General features: G+C 43.1%; 1 protein-coding gene across 2 annotated transcripts in view; it reads right to left on the bottom strand.

The window, feature by feature from the left end:
* PRKD1 (protein kinase D1) overlaps window positions 1–14,846 on the bottom strand; it is a 146,173-nt gene extending 131,327 nt beyond the window's left edge. For both annotated transcript variants that reach the window (XM_054162103.1, XM_054162104.1), the window contains exon 1: window positions 14,483–14,846. In XM_054162103.1, the coding sequence (XP_054018078.1) occupies window positions 14,483–14,671 (189 nt within the window). In that variant the 5' untranslated portion in view covers window positions 14,672–14,846. The remainder of the gene's footprint in view (window positions 1–14,482) is intronic.
* Window positions 14,847–15,322: the final 476 nt, after the last annotated feature.

Here is a 15,322-nt window from a genome sequence, read left to right as displayed (position 1 = left end):
TTGCCAAACTGTCAGTAGAAACTGCAATAAATGTGGTTTTTCTTTTTGCTAACAACAGAAAGCACTTGTTTCTGGGTAAAACAAGCTATTTAAGAAAACTCCATAATCACAGTATAAAACAATCATTTGAATGTTATCAAAATGTTGTTAACATTCTTACATTTCAACATACAGTTGCACACACAATCATGTGCCATTTGTGAATACACAGCATCTTAAGACACATTGAACAAATCAGCAAGTTTTATCTTAGACTGTACGGCCTCAGCTTGTTCAATGGCTGTCTTTCAGTTCAGGATATTGAATTTAGATGCCTAAATTACACAGTGTGACCATTTGATGAGTCTGTTAAGAAGCATAGGGAAAATCAGCAAAGGTAAAGGAAGAGGAAAAACAGGAAGTAATACAACAAACACTAATTTTAGCTTTGCCATCACCTTGAACTTCCCTCTAAGCCCTAACAGCTAGGTGGGGTCTAAATAATGCATCGTTTTTCCTGTGGAACATCTCTAACATGCACACGTCCTCCCTGCAAAGACAGATCAAATATATTCTCATCAGGTCACTTTTCAAGCAGCATTATTTTCTTCCTCCCTTAAAAAATTACACATTCATCCACTTAAAGCAATCTTTGCAGCAGATGGATATATTACTTCATTTTATTCCTCCTTTTTTCATCTTTGCACAGACTAACCCTTAACCATTTCATGAGGATAGGTAACTCAGCAGGCCCCTCCCCTATGCAATACCATTACTTTTTTCTAATCTGTAAGATTTGAGGTCTTTATTTCATTTTGAAAGGGCCAGTGGTTTTAACTAACCATTTTTGCTAACCACAGGTTTCCATGAGGAACTTTTGTGCTTTCGCCCACAAGCTAGGATGGATTTCTCACAACATTTTCTTCAGAGACACTGTCAATAAGCATCTGGTTTTAATGTTGAGAAATCCTTCTATGTGGTTTAAGATGAGGTGTAATAACCAGCACTTAAGGGAGAGATTTCTTCCCTGTACACAATGCAGTTTATAATAAGGCTGTGTCATAACACAGCCTGCTAGTATCTATAAGGCGTTAATGTAACAAATGTGCACACATGAACAAAGATTCAAGACCACTGTTAAGACCAGTGGTTTACAGCTGTTTCCTGCCTTCTCTTTAGTAAGTATATTGAACTATCAGCTATAACTTAATTTTTATCAGATATAACTTTCAGTTTTGAAGTATTCAAATCAGAGACAAATAAGACACCAGAGGTGCAACACGAAGCATCATTAAAAAAATAGACTCGTTATTCAACGGATTGATTAAAGTCAATATACAGGCTGTGTCAACTGCTGAATAAATTTTAGCTGTGTCCAACAGGGTAATGCCACTACTTTAATTTGAGTATTAGTTTAATTAGACTATGATGAACTGAATACTCTGAGAATCACAGAAATATCAGAAGCTTTGCAATTTGTCTAGTCTGACTCTTACATCAGGACTACCTTCAACACAAGGTTTTGTTTACCCGTGCTCAAAAATGAAGGATGAACTTTCCATCAACTTTCTGGGCACCTGTTTCAGTACTCCACTACTCTCCCAGCAAAAAAAGTCTCTTTCCTAATATCCAATTGGAACCCCTTTCAAACCATAATTCGCAGTCATTGCACTTTGTTTCAGTCTGTCACTAGGTAGAACAGTTTAGCTCTATCGCCTCTGTAAATCCTCTTAAAGTACTCAGTTCACATCAAGAACAAATTCAGTACCAGAATGCAGCTCAAAATCCTCTTGGTGCTGTGATAGCTGCTAAGTAAATCAACTGGAAGGAAGAAAGAGAAACTACAGAAGAGTCCAGCACAGGGCCACTAAGATACTGTTGGGACTGCAACAGCTCTCCTATGAGGAAAGGCAGAGAGATCTGGGTCTGTTTAGCTTGGAGAAGAGGAGGCTGAGCAGGGATCTTACTAATGCTTACAACTATCTAATGGGTGGGTGTCAGGAAGATGGGGCCAATCTTCTGAGTGGTCCCCAGTGAGAGGAGAAGAGGTAACAGGCATAAACCTGAATACAGGAAGTTCCATCTAAACATGAGAAGCAACTATTTTACTTTGAGGAAGGCAGAGCACTAGAACAGGCTGCCCACAGAGGTGGAGTCTGAAGACTTTCAAGGCTTGCCTGGACATGTTCCTATGTAATCTGCTTTAGGTGATCGTGCTCTGGCAGGAAGTTGGACTCAATGATCTTCAGAGGTCCCTAATTACTCCTAACATTCTGGGATTCTGTGAGAGTTTACATTGGATGATCAGCTTAACCTAGCTTAAGCACTGAAAGTCAAAACACTGGCATTTGTTTGCAGGTTTGAAAAGTGTTGTCGTTCTCTGGGCCAGATTCACACAGCATGAAAACAAAATGCATGACAACAAACATATATTGAAGGCATACCAGATATGTTTCTAGATGTAGAGCACAAGAATTTATTTTACAAATGGTTTGATTCTATCATATTTTCTGCCTAGCAATCTGTCTGCTGGTTACCTGAATTCTTTCTGCAATGACTTCTCAAGCTTCTTGTGTCTAGAATCAAGAGATCTTCTGCCCTAATCTAACCTCACTGCCACAGAAGCACACACACACAGCCTTTTAGAATAGAATAGAATAGAATAGAATAGAATAGAATAGAATAGAATAGAATAGAATAGACCAGATCAGGTTGGAAGAGACCTTCGAGATGATCAAGTCCAACTCATCATCCAACACCATCTAATCAACTAAACCATGACACCAAGCACTCCTCTTAAACACCTCCAGTGATGGTGAGTCCACCACCTCCCTGGGCAGCACATTCCAATGGCCAATCACTCCCTCTATGAAGAATTTCTTCCTGACATCCAGTCTAAACCTCCCCTGGCACAGCTTGAGACTGTGTCCTCTTGTTCTGGTGCTGGTTGCCTGGGAGAAGAGACCAGCCCCCACCTGTCTTCAGGTGGTTTTACCAGACCAGTTCAGTTTTCACCTCCCTTTTTTTTGATTTTTTCCTTTTTTCCTCCATACATTTTTTGTGCAGAACAGCCAACTTTTTTTGAAAACCCACCATGAAAACTATGTGGGTTTGGAACTGGACAGACTCCTACTCATATTCTACATATTCTGCTGCATTCCATCTTCTTAGAGGTACATACAATAAATGTTCCAGTGCAAATGCATGAGTTCATACATGCTGCAAATGTCTGCAAAGCTCATTTTATTATTTTAATGTACAGTCTTCACATTTTCTTAGATGTAGTTGATTTTGGGTGGCAATAGGAAATCCTCAGACAGAAAAGCTCAGCATTTTGCAACATTAGATAGCATGGTCAGCACATCTACAGTCACATCATGTAAACAGATAAACAGCCTGTAATGCCATCCTTTGAAAGTGGTACAGAGAGGAATCAAACTCCAGGAGCAAAGTGTGAACATTAGCACAGCTAGAGTGAAAACAGTTTCAATAACTCATATTGTTAAGCTTCTCAGTGGGGTTTCCTTCCTTCCACAGACCCTCATCCCATTGATCAAAGCCACAAATGAAGAAGTTTAAATCATATAAATAATCTTTTGTGGCCCAAGGATCTACAAAGCTTTCAAGACCGTTTGAATACAGACCCCAAGCATCCATAAATTACATAAGGACATAAGGTGCTGCAGAGAGGAAGACTGAGAGAGCATGGTATTTTACTATGACAGTTCACATAAATCAATGTAATTTTGATTTTTATGCAAAAGGATTTCTCAAGTGGTAGGAAAAGGATAAGACAATATGAAAGTTGCTGTTCTGAAGGATAAGCATCTCTTAGGCAAACTGCCTTGTAGCCAGAATGTTGCTCCCAGTGCCAGCTGTGTCTTGTCTGCACTTTTGCAACTGACAAGATGCTAACAAAAACTATTTCGAACACTTGGGGGGAAAAAAAAAAAGTATATCTGAAGGTTGACTGGGGTTTTTTTATATAACTTGAAGAAAGAAGAAACAGAACATGCTTTTGAGACTGCACAGGATATGTTCAGATATGAGTCTTCTAACGTGTACAAGATAGAGGTTGAGAGCTGGCAACTGTGGTCATGGTTTGCAGCTTCTGTTTGCATACTCTCATGTACCTTGTGCTGAAAATTACATTGGAAAGATCTTTGTATGCCAGCCACTAACGAAGGCCTCTGAATGCCTCTTTTCTTAAGAAACAGTCAAGACTGATATTAGATTATGTTCATGTTTCTTTTTTTAAAAAGAGTAAAATTTGATATTTGATAAATTTTGATCAAAAGAATAAGTTATGTTCTACCTTTAATGCCACAACACCTTTTCAGAGCTGGTTCTGACTGCAGTAGATGCAGACACAGCAGGCTAAGGCTGTGTAAGAAAGGCTGCAATACCAATACACATGGTAAGAGAAATGAAAGTTTACCTATTGATCAAGTTTTCCTCAGAGAAAGAAGAAAACAATTACAAAGAACAAGCAAAAGGGACCCACAAATACATGGAGCAGCTGAAAGTAAGAGACATTGATATACACTGAAATTTATGTCTAACTTCATGACTATGCATGTAGCACTATAGTGTGTCCACACTATTACCTCTCCATTATAGCATGACACACCACACAATCTAATTTTCACACATTGCTCCAGCAGACAAAACTGGAAGAAGATTTAGAAAGCATAAATCTGCTTTATGAAGTAGCTGACTTAAGTGCAGGCTTCAAGATTTTAGACTTAAAAGTTCAAAGGCACATACATGCCAGTTATTTTAATCTTTACACAGTTCCTGAGTGACAACAAGTCTGTTGTCATCTTAGTCTATGTCTATCTTACATGGACAGAAACATTCAAAAGGAAAGAAAAGTCCCAGAAAGCAGGATCATGTAGCAGTAAGAAGAGGAAAACTGAAAGCCTGTAAAAGAAATCTGGTTTGCTCTGCAGAATCCTGGATGTTTACAAGGATACCACAAGCCCAGGGAGCTCAAACAAAGGTGATGTCTGGGCAAAGCACTAAGAAGTTCATGCTGGGTATCCAAGCTTACCCCAGCAGCCAAGCACAGAATGGCACTGTGTCTTCTCACAAAGTGGAAACACAATGAATGTAACATGTATGGAAAGAAAATCACTGTCAAATATGGGGTAAAAGATCTCAATAAAATAGAGGCTTTTTTAAATCACATTCTTTTGGAGTTAATGAGAGATGGTAACAAAATTCAGGTAGCCTCTCTAGGAGAACCTCTATGATCAACCCTGCGTTAAGAGACACTGAAGTCTGACACCAAAAAAGGAGACAAGTATCTTACTGGAACACACCCTAAAGCAGATTTCAAATCTATCCCAAAGTGGCAAGCTGACATTTTGCAAGAAGCATACAGTAGCTCCAGAAGAGAATTTGAGAGAGAAGTCATCCTCCTCCAAGCAGAGAGCGCCAAATACAAGTCAGCTGCTAGCACTGACTAAATACCCACACACTTACACAAGCACTGACTAACAGCCACGCTGCTACATGGGGAGGATTAATCAAATAATTCTAGAGAAAAGGTCATCTACACTTTGGATAAATACTTGAGAGAGAGGTTTTATTTATACACTTAATATATTTAATTGTATCTCCAGAACTGCACCCATGTTACATAATGTCAACACATACACCTGTCTGATGTCAACCAGAGGGCAAAGTTAAGATGTTAGTAATGACCTGCAGCACTGTACAGAAGTGATTTTAAAATGACTACAAACAATGCATGTGCTTATCAATTGGCTGCTTGAGATAGACAACTCTCAGTCTCACTGCACTTAATTCACCTTTATTGGTTGCAATTTGTTATTTCACATAGCCATATCTTTAAAATTCCATAAAATAACAGCTGACATAAAGTCACTCAAAAAAAAAGGCAAATGTACATTTGGCAAAAGCTTTAAACTGAAACAGTTTCACAGACAAAACACAGTAAGAAAAAGAAACCAAAAGTAGTAATATACAGGCTTTAAGAAGTGTGCTTTGCATGGTTTAATTGATTAGGTGGTGTTGGATGATGGGTTGGACACGATGATCTTGAAGGTCTCTTCCAGCCTGGTTTATTCTATTCTATTCTATTCTATCCTGTTTCCTTAAAGGTAACCTCAGAATAACACAAATACTACACATACAGCCACATTTCTCCACACATGAGCTGGGGGGGGAGGGGGGATCTAGAGAAGAGCAAATAGAATAGAATAGAACAGAATAGACCACACCAGGTTGGAAGAGCCCTTCAAGATCATCATGTCCAATCCATCAACCAATCCAACCCACCTAAACAACTAACCCATGGCACCAAGAACCCCATCAAGTCTCCTCCTGAACCCCTCCAGTGATGGTGACTCCACTACCTCCCCAGGCAGCCCATTCCAATGGGCAATCACTCTCTCTGTATAGAACTTCTTCCTAACACCCAGCCTAAACCTCCCCTGGTGCAGCCTGAGACTGTGTCCTCTTGTTCTGGTGCTGGCTGCCTGGGAGAAGAGACCAACCTCTGCCTGTCTACAACCTCCCTTCAGGTAGTTACAGAGAGCAAGAAGGTCACCCGTGAGCCTCCTCCTCTCCAGGCTAAGCAACCCCAGCTCCCTCAGCCTCTCCTCATAGGGCTTGTGTTCCAAACCCCTCACCAACTTCGTTGCCCTTCTCTGGACTCGTTCCAGCAAGTCAACATCTTTCCTAAACTGAGGGGCCCAAAACTGGACACAGTACTCAAGGTGTGGCCTAACCAGTGCAGTGTGCAGGGGGAGGCAGGACACATACAGGGTGTTTCATGCAGAACCCACAGCACAGATGACCTCAGTATGAGCAGTAAACCCACTGCACCTTCACAGCACTGTGGGCTAACTGTGAGTTCTCAGGTTATCCATGTAGTTTATTTCCAATTAAGTCTTGTACCAGACCTCAGGCATTTCAAATTCACTGAGCACGTGTCATACTATGCCCACACAGATTCATGAAATGGTTTAGGCTGAAAAGAACCTTCTAAGCCCCCTACCACAGGCTGGGACACGTTTATCTAGACCAGGTCACTCAAAGCTTCATCCAACCTGACCTTGAACACCTCCACGAACAGAGTATTCAGGACCTCACTGAGGAACCTGTTCCAGTGTCTCACCACACTCACTGTAAAGAATTTCTTCCTAATATCCAGTCTAAATCTACCCTCCGCAAGCCTAAAGCCATTCCCTCTTGTCCCATGACTACAAGCCATTGTAAAAAGTCCCTTCTCATCTTTCTGTAGGCCCCCTTCAGGTACTGGAAGGCCACTATAAGGTCTCTTCTGGAGCCGCTCCAGCTCAATGTCCCTCTTATACTGGGGACACCAGAACTGGACACAGTTACTCCAGGTTGGGTATGACAAGAGCAGAGTGGAGGGGCAGAATCACTCCCCTCATCCTGCTGATCACACTTCTTTTGATACAGCCCAGGACACTGTTGGCCTATTGGGCTGCAAGCACACATTGCCAGCTCATGCTGAGCTTTTCATCAGCTGACATCCCCAAGTCCTGTTCTCGAGCCACTACTCACCCAGCCTGTATTTTGTGATTGGGATGGCCCCAACCTATGTGTAGGACCTTGAACTTGGCCTTGTTGAACTTCATGAGGTGGGCTTGGACCTTAAAGATCACCTAGTTCCAACCAAATTATATTAAAATCTGGAACAGAAAATGTGAAGAAGAGTATAATCAATATGCACTGGAACTGCAAAATAATGCAGCTGCTGGAATGATGACAGTGAATTTGGAAGAGCATCAGTAAACTCAGGCCCCCTTGTATAGGGCTTCAAATTGTTTTTTTCTTCTAATTTTTTTTAAGACTCACTAGGAAGAGGATAGCAAAGTAATTTAAGAAATATCTGAAGTCATTTAAGTTTTGTATTCAGTATCTTTATTGATGATCTGGACGAGGGGATTGAGTCAATCATCAGTAAGTTTACAGATGACACCAAGTTCAGGGCAGGTGTCATCTGTTAGAGGGTAGGAGGGCTCTGCAAAGGGATCCTGACAGGCTGGACAGGTAGGCAGAATCCAACATGATGGCATTTAACAAGTCCAAGTGCTGGGTGCTGCACTTTGGTCATAACAACCCCATGCAGCGTTACAGTCAGGTTGGAGTAGCTGGAGAGCAGCCAGGCAGAGAGGGAGTTGGGGGTACTGGATGACAATAGCTGAACATCAGCCAGCAGTGTGCCCAGGTGGTCAAGTAGGCCAATGGCATCCTGGCCTGCATCAGAAATAGTGTGGCCAGCAGGAGCAGGGAAGTCATTCTGACCCTGTACTGAGCACTGGTTAGGCCACACCTTGAGTACTGCATCCAGTTCTGGGCCCCTCAGTTTAAGAAGGGCATTGAGACAATTGAAGGTGTCCAGAGAAGGACAAAGAGGCTGGGGAGATGTCTCGAGCACAAGCCCTGAGAGGAGAGGTTGAGGGAGCTGGGATTGTATAGCCTGGAGAAGAGGAGGCTCAAGGGAGACCTTATTGCTGTCTACAACTTCCTGAAGGGAGGTTGTAGACAAGTGAGGGTTGGTCTCTTCTCCCAGGCAACCAGCACCAGAACAAGAGGACAGAGTCTCAAGCTGTGCCATGGGAGGTTTAGGCTGGATGTTAGAAAGATGTTCTTCATAGAAGAAGTGCTTGGCCATTGGAATGTGCTGCCCATGGAGGTGGTGGAGTCACCCTCCCTGGAGGTGTTCAGAAAAGGATTGGACGTTGCACTTGAAGACATGGTTTAGTTGTTATGATGTGTTGGGTATTAGGTAATAGGTTGGACTTGATGATCTCTGAGGTCTTTTCCAATCTGGTTGATTCTCTGATTCTATGATTTTGTAATTCCTTTAAAAATTACAAGGTTGACATCTTGGGTGACAAACCTGCTCTCTATCCAAAGCTCCTTCTTTCTTGTTCTGTAAGAATAGCCTTTAACCTTTGGCAAGGAACTTAACCATTTTCTTCATCTGGACCACTGACAGGATACAGTTTCTTTAAAGAAAACTGAGACTGACTCCCCTTCATCAGTTATGCTTTTCCTAGTGTTTTTTCACATGTGCTCCAACAGTAATTTTAGTTGATCTACAAACTGTTGTTCCATGCACTGTCTTACAGTTTCAGGGTGAAGAATTAATGTAAAGTCAACAACAAGCAAAAGAAACCAAACCCAGATTAAACTGTAAATATCCAAAGTCTCACCTAAGTTTGTAGAAATGAGATTATTCCACGTTGAAATATATTTATATGCATAATGGCAAGGTACTTCACATTCCTCAAATGAAATTTGACTTTGGTGTTTTCACAACACAGGCAGAAGGAAGCATTCAGTGCAGAGAAAGGCTTGCTTCAGGGAAAGAACATTTAAAGACTCCACAAGAATGTAACTTTAACATCTAACTTTAGCATCTATAGTGATTGCTCCAGAACACATTAAGACTGTGAATACAGCCCAAAATGTAGGAAGCATGTAACATGTCTACATCCCTGTGTTTGATTATAGGTACAGGAGTTTTCACTGCATTAAAACCCTCTCAATTTCTCTTTAGCCTAAGGCTAAAAGTCTTTCCTTCTAGTGTATTATTTACTCTGAATCCCAATCTTAGTCCAAAGGAAATTATTTAATTACCACCAGACGCTTATTTGTACCAGCAAGAGTGTGTGGATTTGGGGAGAGTGCATAGGACACCAAAAAAAATATCCCCAAACATCATCCAAATAACCAACCCTCATATGTTTTCTAAGTGTGGGTTGAAGCCTCAAACTACCACATTAAGGCTGCTTGAAATATTAGCAAACACATTAAGTATATTTTCTTGTAAACCTTTAGAAGAGCTCCTTTCTTTGCTCAGAGAACAAGCTTAGCGATTCCAGCCTGAGAAAACATAACTAAACCAGGCTGGGGGAGATTCAGCTTGGATATTAGGAAGTGTTTCTTCACTGAAAGGGTTATCAAACAGGGGAACGGTCTGCTCAGAGCAGTGGTGGAGTCACCATCCCCGCAGTGTGTGGATCTGGTGCTTAGGGATGTGGTTTAGTGTTGACCCTTCAGCGCTGGGGTGAAGGTTGGACTGGATGATCTTTGAGGTCTCTTCCAACTGGATAGATTCTGTGATAAACTTATTTTTGTTTTCCTGTTTTATTTAAGAGTAAGTTAGATGTCCCTTACCACAGTGAACTAGAAGCACAAGTGGATGTGTACCTGCTCCTGAGTGAGCCTGGTTCTAATCTCAGGAATATTTTCAAAGGGCTCTCGGCTTGATTTGTGCCAATCTTCCTAGTTTAACACTGAATACCTCGCATCAAGATGAACCTGGGCACAGTATTCTAGTTTCAGTATGTCACTTGAACCATCTTTTTATTACTTTTCTTTTTTCCCTGTCCTTTTCCCTTCCCAAAATGGACTACTTTGTGTTTTGCCTTTCTTTTTTCCCCCCTACTGTGAGATTTCAGAAATATCCAAACCAGTAACCCATCCACACCCCTATTTTTGTAAGTCAGTCTGAACTACACACAGCCCATGCGGATCAAATTTTGTTTCCTCCATTTCAGATCAATTTCTGGTTCTTGTCTTCGTGGTCTGTTTCCTATTCCTCACAACTTCTCTTGCCTTCAAGTGCTGAAGGCCTAGCCAACATCTGATCTTAATGGCTGACCTAAAGGCTGTTTCATAAAACCCACATTCTCCAGTCAAATAACATTGCATCACATATTTACTTGAGTTCTCAAAACTTGGCAATGCCTCTACAGTAGCCCAACACATCTTATGTGAGGTGTAACAACAACAAAGAATTTCAACAATATAAGTAACAACCAGAAAACATAAATAATAACTAAGATCTCATTTGAATTAAATTTGTACAAATTTGTATTAAAACATGTGTAAAGGATTCTTGCTTTGTCTTTTGCTAGTAAAAAGTCTTTGGTAAGACGGTAATTCTAGCCAACTAAAAATATGCTGCATCCCTACTTAGTACACTTTGCATGACACTTTCGCCCTGCAGAAGTAGTTGTATTGCATGTGGTTAACCTAAAAAAGGGCAATAATTCAAACTATATTCAGAAAAGAAAGACTGTATGTTCCAATCTCCTCCCACTGTGGTTTTGTGATGTGTGTTTTTTTCAGGGAGGGGGGGAAGGAGGCAGTCTGAAAGTCAAACGCTGACACATTTTGCAGTTGATCCTCATTTCTTGTCAACCATGCTAAGCTCCCATTTCCACTGAATTAAAAAAATAACCCCACGTGAAGAAGTCTCAAGGTTTTCACGTCACTGATTTTAAGGAAGGCAGTAAAACACACAGACTCAAAGGCATTAAATTCTGTTGTCTTCGGAGCAGTTCTTAACAGATTTAAATGTGTTGAAATTTATGTCTGAAATTTGCATGTACCACTTCATCTTAAAAATTAAGAAGAATTTCCATGCACATGTCTCAGGATGAAGCTCCTGAAACAATGCCTCTCATGGACAACAGAGAAAAAGACACACTTTGCTCATTCCATTTTTCACAACATATACTTAAGATTATTAATGTAATTACACTCTACCAAAATGAAAAAAAAAAACCCTAACTTTTGCACTTCCAGTGCTGTTTGAAATCTGCTAGTGTAAATAGATGTAAACACATGTTTATTTCCAAATATAAACTTTTTAATTATACATAGCAGTAACAGTTTTATGTATGTGCATGCACATGTAATCTCATTTATACATAAAACCACCTCATAAGGGTACAGAATTATGGTTGGTTTACGAATATACAAGTACAAGCATACAGAAACACGTCTATAGATATGCACACACTCTCTCTATATTAACATCCTACTCAGGCCTAGATGTGCTCCATTCTGCACACAGTGAGAAGCTTAGTTCTAATTTAATGTAAATTTTGAGAAGCAATAAATTAAGTTGGTTCATAAATCTGTCCAGAGTAAGGGTCCTAAATACCTTGAATCAGGTATACCAACACTTCCAACCTGGTTTATTCTATGTATTATATGTATTCTACCATGGAAGAGACTCTCTCTATAAACAGATCATTTGACACTGATACAGAGAATTCAGCACAACCCTAAAAATAAAGTTGTGTACAGGAAGACTACTTAAATATTTAGCAGCACACCACAAGAGACAGAGTTGATTTTAGTAGTCTAACATGACAGCCAAAGTGAAAAACAAAATCACACTTTCTCATCCTCATGTATTACGTTAACAATCCAGACCCAAGAGCCTTTGGGACAAAACCATCACCTGGTAATCCATGATTTTTACAGACCCAAAGAAATTTGAAAGCAGTGTGAGATTTTGACACAATTTTCTACACGCTTTAGTCTCCTATGTGGTTATGATAAGGAAATACCTCTCTCTCATAAGATCAAGAGCAAGCAAGGCATCAAATCATTTCAGGAAAAGATCTATGACTCTACAACACAAAAAAGTCACCTCGTAACAGTTCTAGATACCACATTTTTTTGCAAACAGGGCCTCTGCCAGGTTGCCAGTAACTTTTTTTCTGCAAAGCACTCCATCATATTTAGTGAAAACAATGTGCATTAGTGATGTCATCTATATAGACATACTTGCAGGTTTAAGCATAAACCAGAGATTATGAGGACTACGTAACAAGCAAATTAATCTGCTGAGTGGAGGAAGTAGAAGCCACTACCTAATAAGAAAGAAGAAGAAAAAAAGCCTATCTTTCTTCCAGTTTTCCTTTACTTTGAGCCTTCTGAACAGCCTTGGAAAAGTAGACATTTGAGCCCTGAGAAACCGTAGCTATAATAAAGTTCCTCATTCAAGTGTCCCCTGCAGCGAAGCTGCTAAATGATGCTCTCTATGTAGTCAGGAAACAACAACAAATTAAAGTGTCAAAATTTTTATGTCAGCATGTACTCAAATAGGTATGGCTCTTTGAGCAGAGGCCAACACACTAAGTTTTTTCTTTAGACAATGGAACATTATCAGGATTTAAGTTTAAACCTATTAAACTAATAAACTACTCAAGCACAAGTATATAAACACTGTATACAACAATCTTTATGTTTCCATTATTGCTAGCACAATAACTTATGCACAGTGAAATATTAAAAGTATATGTGACCAAGAAGTAAGTTTTGACTTAGCTTTTAAAGTCGGTATGCCTAAACAAAAGGGTATGCCTTTCTTCAGAACTTAATTTAATACATTTATTTCTTAAGCTAAGAAAAAAAAGAAAACTTAGCAACGAAGATGTGTATTTCATACTTTTTTGAAAACACTTCATTAGTTGCTCCTCAAAAAAACCAGGCAATTCTGTTATTAAATGAAGTTCAGATTGATGGGACCTACAAACAGATGTAAGGCAAGGCTATCAACTTTTTAAAAAAAAAATGAAAATACCCTGAAATTATTTTAACTCAGTAAAAACATGGGAGGAAAAATGCCCAACTCCTTCCATCATAACCATCCTGAATGCTCAGGGCTCTTCTTACCCTTCGCAATCACATGTGGGTCACTAGTGAAGTAAAACTCTTTTCGCATAGAACATAACTGCTAAAACATTGAAATCGGAAAAAGCAAAGGACAGCGGAGGTTCAGATGCAAGCGAGGCTGATTTTAGCGCGTTGCACGAGTTTTACCAGCGTCCTGGTGAACCGTGCCTAGCCATGCGACCGCTGCTACTCGCTGCTACCTGCGAGGTGGTGCCACCTTTGTTCCTCGGGACCACCAAAGCAACTGGCCGCCCTCCCGCCGAGCAGACCCACCGCCGCCCGCAGCAGCTGCCCCCGAGGGCTGACTCAGTCCTCTCCTGCGTCTCGGCCACCTGCCAGCTCCCGGGGCTGGCACCTAGCACCAGCTCCAACCGCAGACCTCTCTCCCCGGCGCTTCGCCCGCCCCCGCGGCCTGGCACTGTCCCACGGGCAGGCAAGGTGCGGTGGCCCCGGCCCCAGCTCACGGCTCCGCCGGGCTGCCCGGCACGGGGAAAGGCGCTTTGAATCCTGGGCACTCAGGACTGGTTTTTCCTTGTTGCTGTTTGCCTTTTTTTTTTTTTTTTCCAAAGTGGAAAGTTTCCTCCTCTCCCAGCAGAGGCCGGGACAAGGCGCAAACTGCCCAAGGGCGCTGCCATCACAGCTGACAGGTTTCTGCCTCCCCGCGTCCTTCTACAGCATTAAAAAGCAGGCAGATAGATCCGGCCGGGGTTTGTTTTCAGTAACACCTCTCAGTACAGTTAATTGCCAACAAAATAAAAGCCTAGCGAGCGTGCGAGCATCCTGCACGAAGCCTCCTCGGCACCGGGGCTGGGGAGGCAGCAGAGGAAGAGAGGGGGGCCGGGGAGAGGGGAGCGGGGTGGGCGGCTAAGAGGGAGAGGCACAGGAAAGTTGAGATCGATCTCGTTAGCTCCGGAGCCCAGCCGCCGGGGAGAGGAAAGTTCACAGCTACCGAGAGCGCCCGCAGGCTGCGGGTCCGGGGGACGGCGGGAGGGGGCTTGGATGGGAGGTTTCTTCTTACCTTCTGGTCGACGATGGAGCAAGCCATCTCCCGAACGTGGGCGAGGCTGAAGTCCCCCGAGGAGTCCTGCAGCAGCAGCACCGGCTCCCGGCTGAGCCCGATCTGGAGGTGGAAGGCGACGCCGCCGCCGGCACCAACACCCGGCGGCGGCAGCGGGCTAGGCGGCCGGATAAGCGGAGGGGCGCTCATCGAAAACTTCCCGCCGGAGCCGCCGCCGAAGCCGAGAGATCAGGGACGGATGAAGAGAGACGACGACGCAGTGAAAAGTTTGCGGCCGCCCCGAAGGCGCCGGGCGAGTTCCCCCGCGAAGTTTCAGGGAAGTCCCGCCGTGCTCCTCCCGGGTGAAAATGGCGGGGGGGTGGAGGGGGTGGGGGCGGAGGACCGGGGAGGATGCAGACAGGAAAAGGCGGTGAGAGAGACGCGCAGAGAGAGGGGGGAGCCCGGCCCAGCGCCGCCGAGGTGGTGCCGCCGCTCCGACTGTTGGCGCTGTGCGCGGCGCGGAGGCGGGACGGTCCGCGCCCTCCGCCGGGCCGGGCCCCGCTGCCGGGCCGCGCCGCTCCGCCACCAAACGGCAGCTGCCTTCCGACCAGCGTCAGGGGCAGACCTCGGGGCCGATCAGTCCACGCGGGGCCGGCTGGTCCTGGCACGGCGGGATTTCGCCTCCGCCGTCTCTAGTCTCCCCACCCGGCTCAATCAGCGGGTTGTGGTGCTGGGGAAGGGAAAAGCTCCCCGTCCCCGGTTACCCGGGTTGGGCAGTACCTCAAAGCCTCCTTCATCCCTCCTCGCGCGGCCTTCTGCCCCCTCCCGGGCCTCAGGTGAAGGCAGATGCTGAGGAGGGTC

The sequence above is a fragment of the Dryobates pubescens genome, chromosome 5, assembly GCF_014839835.1.
Source record: "Dryobates pubescens isolate bDryPub1 chromosome 5, bDryPub1.pri, whole genome shotgun sequence".
In the NCBI taxonomy this organism is placed as follows: Eukaryota; Metazoa; Chordata; class Aves; order Piciformes; family Picidae; genus Dryobates; species Dryobates pubescens.
The sequence above is the reverse complement of the archived record's forward strand: the minus strand, read 5'-3'. Positions and strand labels throughout refer to the sequence as shown.